Source organism: Terrapene carolina, unplaced genomic scaffold, assembly GCF_002925995.2.
Source record: "Terrapene carolina triunguis isolate 2854851 unplaced genomic scaffold, T_m_triunguis-2.0 Scaffold752, whole genome shotgun sequence".
NCBI lineage: Eukaryota > Metazoa > Chordata > Testudines > Emydidae > Terrapene > Terrapene triunguis.
In genome coordinates, this window is record NW_020665103.1 from 717,293 (window position 1) to 730,669 (window position 13,377).

At 53.7% G+C, this 13,377-nt stretch overlaps 1 protein-coding gene across 3 annotated transcripts in view; it reads right to left on the bottom strand.

The window, feature by feature from the left end:
* Positions 1 to 6,428, bottom strand: part of LOC112118980 (zinc finger protein 771-like) — an 8,246-nt gene extending 1,818 nt beyond the window's left edge. The window contains exons 1-4 of one of the 3 annotated variants that reach the window (XM_026660391.2): positions 6,352 to 6,428; positions 4,233 to 4,346; positions 1,622 to 1,690; positions 201 to 317 (exon numbers count right to left, since the gene is read on the bottom strand). In XM_026660391.2, the coding sequence (XP_026516176.1) occupies positions 201 to 317; positions 1,622 to 1,690; positions 4,233 to 4,266 (220 nt within the window). In that variant the 5' untranslated portion in view covers positions 4,267 to 4,346; positions 6,352 to 6,428. Of the gene's footprint in view, positions 1 to 200; positions 318 to 1,621; positions 1,694 to 4,232; positions 4,347 to 6,351 lie in introns of all 3 variants that reach the window. The other 2 variants (XM_026660389.2, XM_026660390.2) reach the window with 2 other exon arrangements.
* Positions 6,429 to 13,377: the final 6,949 nt, after the last annotated feature.

Genomic DNA, 13,377 nt, shown 5'->3' on the forward strand with positions numbered 1-13,377 from the left:
CAGCTGAGATCAGGGCCCCGTTGTGCCGGGCGCTGCACAGACACACACAGAGAGACAGTCCCTGCCCCAGCTGAGATCAGGGCCCCATTGTGCCAGGTGCTGCACAGACACACAGCGAGAGACAGTCCCTGCCCCTAAAAGCTCACAGTCTAAATATTTCACTTATATATGGTTTTCTCCTGGGCTTTACTCCTGCTCACCTGGACTGCTGCTTCTCGGGATCTCCCTGTCCTCAGAGGCCTGGAGATCTGGGACCCACGGTTCTTCCCCTCGTTCCATCCAGGAGAGCAGGTCAGGCTTAGAAATCGGAAATCCCGCTGGCAGGAGGAGAGAAGAGGACAGATTAAGTGTTGATGGGATACTAATCAGGCTGGGTTGATTGTTTTACAGTAGCACATAGAGGCTCTAACCGAGATCAGGGCCCCATTGTGCCGGGCGCTGCACAGGCACACAGGGAGAGACAGTCCCTGCCCCAGCTGAGATCAGAGCCCCGTTGTGCCAGGTGCTGCACAGACACACAGGGAGAGACAGTCCCTGCCCCAGTTGAGATCAGAGCCCCGTTGTGCCAGGTGCTGCACAGACACACAGGGAGAGACAGTCCCTGCCCCAGCTGAGATCAGGGCCCTGTTGTGCCGGGCGCTGCACAGACACACAGGGAGAGACATGAATTGACTCCAGCACATGGTCCGTGGTTAAGAAAGGGGCTGGACCATCTCCATGACATGCATTTGACACCCTGACCTAGGTAGACGGATCAGAAAGACACAAAGGGAAAATGCTACAAACTCAGTATCTTTCCCCTAACTCCCTTTCAAAGCCCAAGGTCGTGGATTATCATTGTGGGCCCAAATCCTGTGGGATCTGGACACAGGAATCCGTCAGGGTTTTTGGAAATTCCAGCCTGAATTATTCAGCTGGGTGAAAGCCTTCCCCATGGAAGCCCCTCAGCCAACAGATCCAGTACAAAATCCCCTTGGCTTCAAGTAGCAAGAGCCACTGGTCATTCTATTTCTGAGACAATCACAACCTGGCATCCCTTAAAGGGACCTGGGTGGGCACAGGGCGGCTGGGTGAATAACAGATGTTTTGGTTCACTGCATGTTCCAAAGAAATTGAGGGGGGAAAAAACATTGTTCCGGGTGGAACCAAAAATGATTTCCTTTTTTTTTTTTTTTGAAATGTTGGGGAAACCAAAAAGGTAAAAAACCCCGGACGCAACATTTCCTTTTGCCAACCGTTGTGTTTGGATTTTGACCGTTCTGGAACGGTTTTTCCTGGCTCATCGGTTCCCTTAAAGAAAAGGAGACGTTTGAAACAAAATGTCCTCTCGAAGCGGAAAATTGGACGGTTTCGTTTGGGAAAAGGTCGAAACGCTTCAATTTTCCAGAATTTTTTTTAGAGTTTTATTCGACCGCAACAGGCACCAATTCGCACAACGCTTCGGGGTCGCTGCCGCTGTAGTTTTCGTCCACAGAAAGGTTCCTTCAAAACATTTAATCCACCTCTGCTCGGGGCTTCCAGGCCTCCTTGAGAGGTGGCTCAAATAGGACCCCCCCCCCCCCCCCCGAGTCACTAACGGCTTTTGCAAATCTCTCGTCGCCTCCAACTCGCAGGGACTTACCCGACACCAGCTCCCTGCGGTGGGATTCGGCCATCGCGGTGATCCGCGGCATGCTGATGGCCATCTCTTCTGCTAACAAGAAACGGATGAGACGGCGATTAGACGCACCGCAGGCCGGGACGGTCTTGCCTGGGACAACCACCAGCCCAGCTCCCCTTCCCTTAGCAAAAGCAGCGCAAGGCGAAAGAAGACAGATCAAGAGTGCAAGATCTGCTCCATAACCGTTGACTTTCCACTGACTTCAGATCTCCCTTACGGGGCTCCCTATTGCCACAGGATCTGAGTTTCTTTCAGTGTCTAATTAGGCTTTGGGAGAATTCAATTTTTATTTCGGTATCATTTGGATGGAGAACATCCATGTTTATTTTTAAGCATTTTTTAAAATTATCATCAATTTCAGTGCTCACGGTTGTGGGAAATTATGGGGGGCGACCCCCGAGAATAATTCTCTAATGACAGTAGACGTTGCGATTCAGAAAGTTAAAGCTTTATAATGGTTAACACACAACTGGTCAACCTCACATCAGATCTTGCTCTAGGAATTATTTCGGGGCAGTTCTCTGGCCTGTATTAGGCAGGAGGTCAGACAAAATGGATACAATGGTCCCGTCTGGCCTAGGAATTTAACAAAGTAAATTGCCTTAAATCAAACTCTACTAAATTCTCCAGCAGCATTTTCCTTGCTTTGTCCAGCCATGAATTTTGACAATTATCACTGGAAATACTGTTTGCCAGAAGTTGGAAATGGGATGGCTCACTTGATGATTCCCTGTTCTGTTCATTCCCTCTGGGGCACCTGGCACTGGCCACTGTCAGAAGACAGGATACTGGGCTAGATGGACCTTTGGTCTGACCCAGTATGGCCATTCTTATGTTCTTATGAAATAGTTTTTCCTTGCTTTGTGCATGTGCGATGAAATTGATGTTTCCCGACATTCACCAATAGCAGTCGAATCCTATCTATAACATATTGTCCTCTATATAGGTAGAGCCCTGCCAAATTCACGGTCCATTTTTGTACATTTCACGGCCATAGCATTTTTAAAATCTTGAATGTCACGGCTTCAGATATTTAAATCTTAAATTTCACGGTGCTGTAACAAAACATGAATAGGTATTTAAAAACGGCAAAATATAAACACGCAAAGCCCTTAAGACTCAGCGTTTCTCAAACTCAGGGTCCCAACCCAAAAGGGGGTCAGATATCTATTGTACGGGGGTCACGGTATTGCCACCCTTACTTCTGTGCTGCTTTCAGAGCTGGGCGGCCAGAGAGCAGCAGCTGCTGGCCGGGTGCCCAGCTCTGAAGGCAGCGCTGCCGCCAGCAGCAGCACAGAAGTAAGGGTGGCAATACCGTGACCCCCCTACAATAGCTTTTCGACCCCCTTTTGGGTTGGGACCCCCAGTTTGAGAAACGTTGTGTACTTTTGTATACTTTTACCCTATAGGACAGAGTAAAAGCACACAAAAGGCCAGATGTCATGGTTCGTGACACGTTTTTCATGGCCGTGAATTTGGTAGGGCCCTAAATATACGGCAGAGCTGTTATCCCCATGTTACAAACCAGAATCTGAGGCCCAGAAACACTAAGGGTGCGTCTACACAGCAAGCGGCAGTCTGCGGCACTGAGTCCCAGAGCCCGGGCTGACAGACTCCGCTCCGGCGCTGAAAATAGCCATGTAGACATTCAGGTCGGAGCTCGGGCTCTGAAGCTAAGGGATGGGGGCGGGCTGTCATTGGCCGTGTAGATGTTCCCTAAGTGACTTACCCAAGATCACACACACAGAGTCCGTGGCAGAGCAGGGAATCGAAGGCTGGTCTCCCCCACCCGAAGCAAAGACCCTCACCACTGCACCAGGCTTGCTCAAACAGCAAGAGCTCACGGCATGTCTACATTACACCGTCAGTCTGGACCCTGGCTTGTGAACAGGGTGTTTCCAAGTCCGTGCTTGAGCGTCTGCACTACATTGTAAATCTGCGCTTATAACTGCTAGCCCCGGGTCTCACAGCCAGGGCAACGCGTCCACACTGCACTCGGGTTTGCAGCTTGAGCTGTGTCCACACTGCAAAACAACAGGGCTTGGACCTGAGCCACAGCGGGACTCGGCCTCTCACCCAGCTAAGTCCTGAGTGCTCGCCGACCCGAGTCAGAATGATTTGTGTGCAGACAGAAGAGGGGCTTGGGCTGAAACCAGAGTCAGAGCCCAGGCTTAATGAGCAGTGTAGACACACCCTAAAAGAACTCCGCAGGGGAAAGATCTCTGGCTTGGATTCTCCAGGTGCAGAGACAAGGGGAAATCTGTAACGAGGCAGGGCTGGGAAAAACTGAGCAGATACTTGCTAGCCAGAGGTGCAAACCTACTAGCCACTGTGAAGGAGAAGTATCTACAGCCCTTCTGCCCCCACTGAAGTCTCTAGGGAGGTTAGCAACTTGGCTGTTTCTGAATGTCCCTCGGGGAGAAGACGGGTGTGTGGTGTGGAAAACGGTCTCTCTCTCTCTGTCTCTCATGAGATCTCTAGGGGCTGAGCTTCTCCCTGCAAAAATCCAAGGCGCTCACGTTCCTTCAGGCCTATCAGACAAACCACTAAGCGAGGGAGAGTGAATCCTTACCCAGAGATATCAGCGTCTCATAATTCTCCTGCATGGCGTCCCTGCGGAGGGCTCTCCGCCAGCCCACTGCACCCTGCAGAGAGGCGCAGACTCCTCATGGAAAGCCACCAGCTCCTGGGGAAAAAAATAAGCATCCCCCACTCAGTACCAGCTGCTCCCTGGAAAATCCCACCAGCACAGGGTGGCAGGCTGGTTGCTCTGCTCTGGAATCTGGCGGCGGTTCCTGAAATCAGCAATGCCCCAGTTTTGGGGGGGACTAGGGCTCCGTCCCCACTCGCGCCAGGTGGCCACCAGAATTTCCGTTTCAAGAGAAATCCTGGGATTTTGAAATTGGCTTTCATTCCGCAAGGAGAAAAATGTCCAAATGGCCTGTTAAAAAACAAACAAACAAAAATCGCCCTCTGTCGGGGCAACCAAAATGTTTTTATTTCAATAAAACTGCAATGTTTCATTTTGATGTGGGCTTTTTAAAACGGTACGTTCTATTGTACTTTATAATAGAACAAAATAAACTTGGGGAAAAATTCAGTCCTTTTGAAATGAAATTTTTGCAGAAATCGACACGTTCCTGCAGAATGTTTTGATGTTGAAGAAATGGCATTTTCTGGTGGGAAAACGTTCTCTTGGACATTTTTTTGGAACTACTCTGTTCCCATCCTCCGACTCTGGGATGTCTAACCCAGGAGAACATGAGGTGGGGTTTCTGTCTCCCTCTAGTGGCTGCACCGTGCAACAGCCAGTGCCCCAGTGTACCCCAGGCTAACAGCATGCGCGTTTTTGTCTCCCTCTAGTGACTGCACTGTGCAACAGCCAATGCCCCAGTGTACCCCAGGCTAACAGAATGTGCGTTTTTGTCTTCCTCTAGTGACTGCACTGTGCAACAGCCAAAGCCTCAAACAGTATATATTGCAGGCTAACAACAAGTGATTTTGCCCCATCCCCCTTACTAGCTTCACCGTGTCCGCCACAGATTATGAGCTACAGAAACTGGGTCTTTAGGTTTACGCCGTCAGATCCAGCCGTCCAGACTTCAATCCTTGTAATATTATATGGACATTTTTATACAGTGTGGAAGGATGACCGACATAAGCCAATGGTTGGGAAGGGATCGAACTCTGAATGCTTCAGGACTTACACTAACCCCTGGCTAAGAGGGTTAGGGAGGGATCTGAATCCACCATTGTCTGCTAGGCCAGTAGTTTTCAGCTGGTGGTCCGGAGATCCCTGGGGCTTCGCAGACTATGTTTAAGGAGTCCGCGAAAGGTTGTCGTTACCATAGGCCACTGGTTCTCAACCTGTGCTCCGCAGACCCCCTGGGGTCCGCAGGTCTAAGATTTCCAAAGGGATCCACACCTGTATTTGAAATTTTGTAGGGATCCTCAAATGAAGAAAAGGGTCGAGAACCCACTGCGCTAGGCAGTTTTCTGGAGCGGCTGATGCCACCAGAAAGGCCCCTGCTCAGCCTGGCAATTCCTTGTCTGTTCCTTGCTGGATGTTTTTAAGACACCCCCCCATGGAGGGATAGCTCAGTGGCTTGAGCATTGGCCTGCTAAATCCAGGGTTATGAGTTCAATCCTTGAGGGGGCCATTTAGGGAACTGGAGTAAAAATGTGTCTGGGGATTGGACTAGATGACCTCCTGAGGTCCTTTCCAACCCTGATATTCTATGATTCTGATTCTGACAACGCCGGGTCTCTTTCTTCCAGTGCAGACCTGGCCCCTCCCAGCAGGACTAAACCCACTGGGACCCCGTGCCAAGGAACAGTGTCTCCGAGCCAAATGCTAGGAAAGGGGCTGTTTGGGAGGGGGGATTTTCCCTGACACTGTCCCCTCTAAGTGGCGGGTCCTCTCCCCCCAGATTGGGCAGGAACTGGCTTTTCCTCTCTCAGCTCCACAGCTTGTCCCCAGGAAAGTCAAGTCTCCCTGGGGTGATGCCAATGGATCGGGGCAGATTGGGTGGGTGGGGGCTGGGAGACTCTTGCCCCCTTTCTGACTCCGCCCCCCCTTTTCTGTCTCCTTCCCCCTCTGCCTGGGAGACTTGGCCTCTGATTCCTGGGCGGGTTTGCTCCCACCCCCTTTCCTGCCCGGCCCCAGCGCTTCCCCCGGGTCTCCCCATCACCTGCAGGCTCCGGCTCAGGGGCTGGTGTGCGCAGAGCCCGGGGCTGGTTCCAGCCCCCGGAGGAGGCCGTCCCCCGCCAAGGGCTGGGCGCGGAGGGGGCTCGGATCCAGGTCGCTCCCCCGGTCAGCAGCGGCTCAACCCCCGGCTGGCTCCCGGAACTGCGGCTGCATCCGTCTCGCCCAGGAAACTCAACCCCCGGAGGTAGCAGCGAGTGCAAGGAAGAAACGCTGCAGCCCGTGCATTAAGTAGGGCCCTCTAGTGGGGACAGCCAAGGGGGGACCCCCCCCCGCCAGCCAAGGGGGGACCCCCCCGCCCCCATCCCCAGGCTCCCCACCCCGGGGACAGAGCTGCCAGCCAGGCAGGAGCCCAGTGCCTGGCGCTTTCACCACACGACGTGATCTTTCATGAGCCACCAATCTTTAATTCCTGGAGACTCCAGGGCCATCCTGGAAGGGTCGGGGCATCCCACACCGCGGCCTCCCCCGGGGCCCCGTCGCCCCCCCGGCCGCGGAGAGCCATCGGGGGAAAGGGCAGTCGCTCCCCCTGGGGTCCCGGCCACAGCCCGGGCGAAGAGAGGTCCGAGAGCTGCGACACGCCGGCAAATCTTCGGGCCCACTTTGGGGTCTCGTTCGAGGGCTTCTCCGCCCGCCCAGAGGTTCCCGCCTCCGGAGACGCCCGCCCGGGCTCGCTCGGAGCTTATAGCGTCAGAGAAACGCAGGGCCGGGAGAAGTCAGCCCTTAATACACTGGAACAGTGGTTCTCAACCAGGGGCCCGGGGCCTGCTTGCGGGGCTGTGAGCAGGTTTCCGGGGGGCCACCAAGCAGGGCTGGCATTAGATTCGCTGGGGCCCAGGGCAGAGAGCTGAAACCCCACCGCCTGGGGCCAGTACCGGGTTTACAATGGCACCAGTGGTGCCATGGAGCCAGGCCCATGCTCAGAAGGGGTCCCAGCCTGCTCTGCTTGCACTGGGCCCCGAGACCCTGCCAGCCCGCTTGCTCCCTCCCCCACCCCCACTTACTCCTCTCGACCGGCCAGCCAAGGGCTCCTCTCCGCTCCCTGGCCCCACTCGCCGGCTCCTCTCTGCTCCCTGGCCGGACCCCAGCGCATCTCCGGCTCCGGGCAGTCTCTGCTTCCCACCACCTGTGTGGCCCCACCTGTCTCCCTGTAGCTGAGCCACCTGGGACTGGTGCAGAAGCCTGGTCAGGCTCGGTCAGTTGGAGGGGGGCAGTGTGGAGGGCTTGGCTGGGCTGCTCCAGGCAAGTGGGTCCTGAGGAAGCCCGGCTGGGGCAGGCCCTGGCCTGGCTGATCTCACCACTCTTGAGGGGCTGGAGCGATTCCTGGCCCCAGGACCAGCCCTGGCTGCACTGCCGGCTTAACCTGGCAGCCACAGTCACCTCCCAGCAGGGCCAGTGAGTGCGGCCGGGAGGCAGGGCGTGGGGGAGGGGGTCTCTGGGGGGCCTGTGTGTGGGGGTGCTGGGGTATGAGGGAGTGGGGAAGATCTGTGTGTGTCGGGGCACTAGGGAGTGGGGGTTCTGTGGAGGGTGCTGGGCAGTTGTGGTGAGGCAGTGGGCAGAGGGGCGCTGGGCAGGGGTGGTGTAGTGCAGGGTGCTGTGAATTTGTGAGAGGGTCTGAGGGCGATGCTGGGCATAGTGGGTCTGGGGGGGGCTCTGGCCATAGGGAGTTGCAGGGCCGCTGTTGGGCAGGGGTGGGGGCTGTGTGGCATAGCATGGGCCCACCTCCAAGGGCAAGGGCGCGCTGGTAGCACAGGGCCAGGCGGCCCACTGTGCATCTGGCAACTGCCAGTTTGTCCTCACACTAGGTTGGGCGGAGCAGGGATGCCCCCGCCATGCCATGCCCCATTGCTACCGGCCGGCCCCTCATTCTGGAGACTGACCTGTCTGTGCCAGCTCCATTGTCCCCAAGGGGAACCACAAATATATTTGGCGCTGGGCCCACAAAAGGTGAATCTGGCCCTGCCTCGGGGCTGAAACTCGGGGCCCTGAGCCCCGCCACCTGGGCTGAAGCCGAAGCCAGAAAGGAAAAGGTTGAGAACCCCTGCATTGAAAGGCTGTAAACATGCCCAGGTTTTTTTTAACCTTTCCTTCTAGGGCAGGTTTTCTAAACCTCTGATCCTGTTTGTTGCTCTCTTCTGGATCCTCTCCAATTTGTCCACATCTTTCTTAAAGCACAGTGCCCAGAACTTGACACCGGATTCCAGCGGAGGCCTCCCCAATGTGGAGCAGAGCAGGACAACGACCTCCCATGTCTTACGTACGACACTCCGGTTAATACACCCCAGAAGGATATTAGCCTTCCTCACAGCTGCCGTCACATTGTTGGCTCATATTGAATTTGCGATCCACTAGAACCCCACCTCCTTTTCAGCAGTACAGTTGCCTAGCCAGCTAGTCCCCCACTTTGTACCTGTGCATTTGATTTTTCCTTCCTAAGCGTAGCATTTTGCACTTGTCTTTATTGAATTTAATCTTGCTGATTTTAGGCCAGTTCTCCCCTTTGTCAAGATCCTGTGTTTTAAAACAGGTTTAAAACAAACAAAAGGCAGTATTTCTTCACACAGCGCACTGTCAACCTGTGGAACTCTTTGCCAGAGGATGTTGTGAAGGCCAAGACTATAACAGGGTTCAAAAAAGAACTAGATTAGTTCATGGAGATAGGTCCATCGATGGCTATTAGTCAGGATGGGCAGGGATGGTGTCCCTAGCCTCTGTTTGCCAGAAGCTGGGAATGGGTGACAGGGGATGGATCACTGGATGATTCCCTGTTGTGTTCATTCCCTCTGGGGAACCTGGCATTGGCCACTGTCAGAAGACAGGATACTGGGCTAGATGGACCTTTGGTCTGACCCAGTATGGCTGTGCTTATGTTAATATAATATAATTATAATTAATATATAATATAAATGAACAGAATGTTTTTATTGGCCTGAAACAATTTTTCCATTCGGCAGGAAATGTTGAACTTTTTTTGTTTGTTTTCATTTCAGAACAGAAACAAATTTCAAAATCGCGGCATTTCCCCTGAAACGGAAAATTGGGTTCCCACCCAGCTTTATTCATCAGCCAGCCCCTTCTATTGCATTATGCATTGCAGCCACTAGGGGGCGTCGCTTTCACATGTATTCACCAGTGTATCACAGAGATGACCGAATTTGGGACGGAAATCCCCCCCCCCCAACCACGGCCCAAGTTGGGCTCTGGGTTTGGGTCAGTTCTGATGAGCTCTGATCAGCATATGAGAGATTCCTTTTATAAGAAATCCCACAGCATGGGTTATCAACGTGGTTTGAACCTACGATCATTAGCAATGCGGCACCGACCTCTGCCACTCCAGCTAAAGGCTGGGCTCCGTTAGGCGGTAGTAGTAATAGGCCATTATCCTGTATGTGTTGCCATCACTAGCGGAGAGGGATGCAGCACAAGTGTGTTTTTGACAATGTCTTACACTGGAAATTCTGTCTGGTGTACCCACCGCCCCCGTTTCTCCCTCCTCCACCTACAGAACCGTTCGGAAGTATGTCAGAACAATTGGCCTGGCATTGAACCGTTACTCTGACAGGAATGGCGAGGCCCGGTACCTGGTGAATAAAGTCTGGGCCAGGGTCAGCGAAGTGGAGAGGAACCCGGACGTTCTGGGCCATCCTGTGCGACTCTCAGAGCGAGGGAAATCCTCCGTGGAGCTGTTCTACGAGGCTCTGAGAGATGCGAGGCCTTCGCCCCGTTATACAACACAGTGCTGCCCCATTCTCCGGGTCTCTGATGTACTCCCTTTTCCTGCTATCTGAGCACCCCTGGGAGGTCGGGCAGTGCCATTATCCAGAAGTGAAACGGAGAGGCTTAAGTGACTTGCCCAAGGTCATCTGTGGCAGAGCAGGAATTGAACCCACATCCCCAGACGTAACTGAAAACGGAATGATCATTGCGCGGGGGTGTTTCCAATGGGGTCCCGCTGGGATTGGTTCTTGGGCCTACTATAATTTAAGACTTTTATCAACGACCTGGAAGAAAACATAAAATCATCATGGATCAGGTTTACAGATGACACAAACATTGGGGGTGTGGTAAATAACGAAGAGGAGAGGTCACTGACACGGAGCGATTTGGTAGACTGGGCCCAAGCAAACAATATCTATTTTAATACAGTTAAATGTAAACATCTAGAAACAGGGATGCAGGCCGTACTTACAGGGTGGGGGACTCTAACCCGGGAAGCAAGGACTGAAAAAGATGAAAGGGTCATGGTGGATAACCAGTTGAACACAAGTTCCCGGTGCGACACTATGGCGAAAAGGGGTAATGTGATCCTAGGATACGTAAACAGGGAAATCTTGAGTAGAGTTCTATCTCCAGCGCTGGGAGGGGAGTGGGATCTACTGGTTAGTGCAGGGGTCAGGGGCAGGGCTGGGAACCAGGACTACTCAGCTCTCTATCTAGCTCTGGGAGGGGAGGGGAGTCTAATGGGTTAGAGCAGGGGTGGGGTGGGGTGGGAGGGGCTAGGAGGCAGGACTCCTGGGTCATACTCCCAAAGCTGTCATTCAATTAACATCTCAGCTTCCCCATCCTGAGCCCCTTCCTCCCTGGTAGGGCTGCACCGTGCTAATTGGCTTAATGAGCATTTGTAAAACTATGGGCGATCCCAAGATTAAAAGGTCCCATAGCAGCGCAAGGTGTTATTATTATTAATCAGCATAATTACTCCCTGAACCGCATGAGCGTCTGGGGAGTGGGACACCTGGCAGCCCGGGAGGCGAAGCCAGGATGGACGCGCGGTCCCGAGCCGGAGACACGGCCCTGTGGCCGCAGCCAGGGCTGTCCCAGTCTGTCGGACCCATCTTTCCGGTTCCTTTAGGGCTCCATTGATTTCCTCTGGACCCTTAAGGAAGATGGCGCTGGGCGGGGAAGGAGGCTGAAGAGAATAAAAGCCACCTGATGCTTAAGTGGGAACGGGGCCAGATGGCCCCAGGCCTGCTATTGTTAGAAGGAGACTTGGGGTAATTTACGTACCTTCAGTGTTTAGGGTCCAGTGCGTGGATAGTTCATTATTCTTTGTCAAGGTCCAAATTTTTTGATCAAGGTACAGGCAAGGGCCAGGCTCCAGAGAAAATAATACAAAAATAACAACAAAAATGGTACTAATGGTAAATAAAAAGATTTTGCCATCCGTTCTAAAGCATCTGACGGTCTGGATTTGGCCCACAGTCCGCCTACTGACTACCCCGGTCTAGTGTTATGTGTGTTACAGTAGCGCTTAGCCCGGGCTATGCATGGGGAGTGGGGTCTAGTGGTTGGGGGGCTGAGAGTCAGGACTGGGGGTTCTGTCCTCAGGGCACTGCACGGACCCTGACCGAGATCAGGGCCCCCGTTGGGCTTGGCACTGCACAGACCTTGGCTGAAAGACCTTGGCCCCCAAACCTTTTGTTTTCATCACACACAAAAGCCAACAAATTAACCCCCCCAAAAAAACCAACAACAACAAAACCCCACAACTTTTTAGTCCCCTAAAAATTTTTTGTAGTTGCTGAAAAGCTAAACGACGGTCTGCATTTGGGTTTTCAATTTAGACGTTTCGATGAAATCAGACATTTCCCTCCTGTGTGGCAAACAGCCCCCCCTTTGCCCCACCCCCGTTTTCAACCCGCTCTGCAGCAGCCATGCAGGGCCGCCCAGAGGATTCAGGGGGCCTGGGGCAAAGCAATTTCGGGGGCCCCTTCCATAAAAAAAAAGTTGAAATACCATAGAATACTATATTCTCGTGGGAGACCCTGTGGGGCCCGGGGCCTGGGGCAAATTGCCCCACTTGCCTCCCCCCTCTGGGCGGCCCTGCAGACATGACCCTGCTCTCACGTATGACCTGGCATGGCTCCTGTGACTCCCATCCTGATGGCAAACAGGCAAGCCATGGGAAGGATGTGCACTCCTTCTGGAGCGGGGCGATAGCCAGAGGGCCTTGGTCTTGGGGCGGGGTCTGATTTGTCACTCTACTACTTTACTGAGCTGGGATCAGACTTCGGGTAGCTCCGTGATGCAAACTGGGTGTAAAGCCACAGATGGCGGGGGAGGGGGAGCAGACCAGATAGCAAATGTGACAAATCGGGACACTTTTTTTGGGGGGGGGGGGGGGGGGGAAGTTGTGTATATAAGACAAAGCCCCTAATATCGGGACAGTCCTAATAATATCGGGATGTCAGGTCACGGGGAGGCGGGGGGAATCTCCCCAGAGCAGGGCAACGGTCCCAGGCAGGGGTCCCCTCCAAACTGGTTGGCGAGGGCTGGTCACGTCTGAAAGCCGCTTGTGTGTGTCAGTCGGTCGGAAGAATTCAAGGAACGCGTGGGGAGCTGTCGGGATGGAATGTCCTGAACCAGACACCCCTGCGACCTTTGTCACCCTCCAGGACTGATTACGAAATCGGCCCTGGCACCGTCTAGCGTGTTACAACATCCCCGCTGGATGCCTGGCGCTGGGTGCTGCTAATGAGGAATGACAGGGTTGGGTCGAGGGGGGCGGCTTTCCCCTCTAGGGGGCGCTGTTCTGGCCCCAGGGCAGGGCGACTGGCTGGCAGGGGGAGTGAGGGAGATGGGATGGGGGTCTTTCCCCTCTAGGGAGCGCTGGCTCTATCTGTATCAGCAAATGTGTGTGTGTTGCTGTCTCGCACACTCATGTGCACACACTGACACAATCACTGCCGGTGTCTCTGTGTATTGTGGTCACTGTGTGTGTCATTGTGTCTGTGCCAGCATGTCTATGTGTAGTGCCAGATCTGTGTGTGTGAGTGCAAATGTCTGTGCATTACTCTGTGTGTGCGTTGCTGCCTGAGTGTGTATTGCCAGATCCATGCCCAGTGTGTGTGGCTAGTGCGCTCTGTCTCTCTGTGGGAATGTGTGTTTATGTGTGTTTATGTGTGCACCAGCGTGGCTGCGTATTGCCATCTCTGTGCCAATGTGTGTTGTTATTTGTGTGTGTTTGTCAGTGTGTGCATTGCTGTGTGTGTATTGCTCTGTGTGTCAGTGT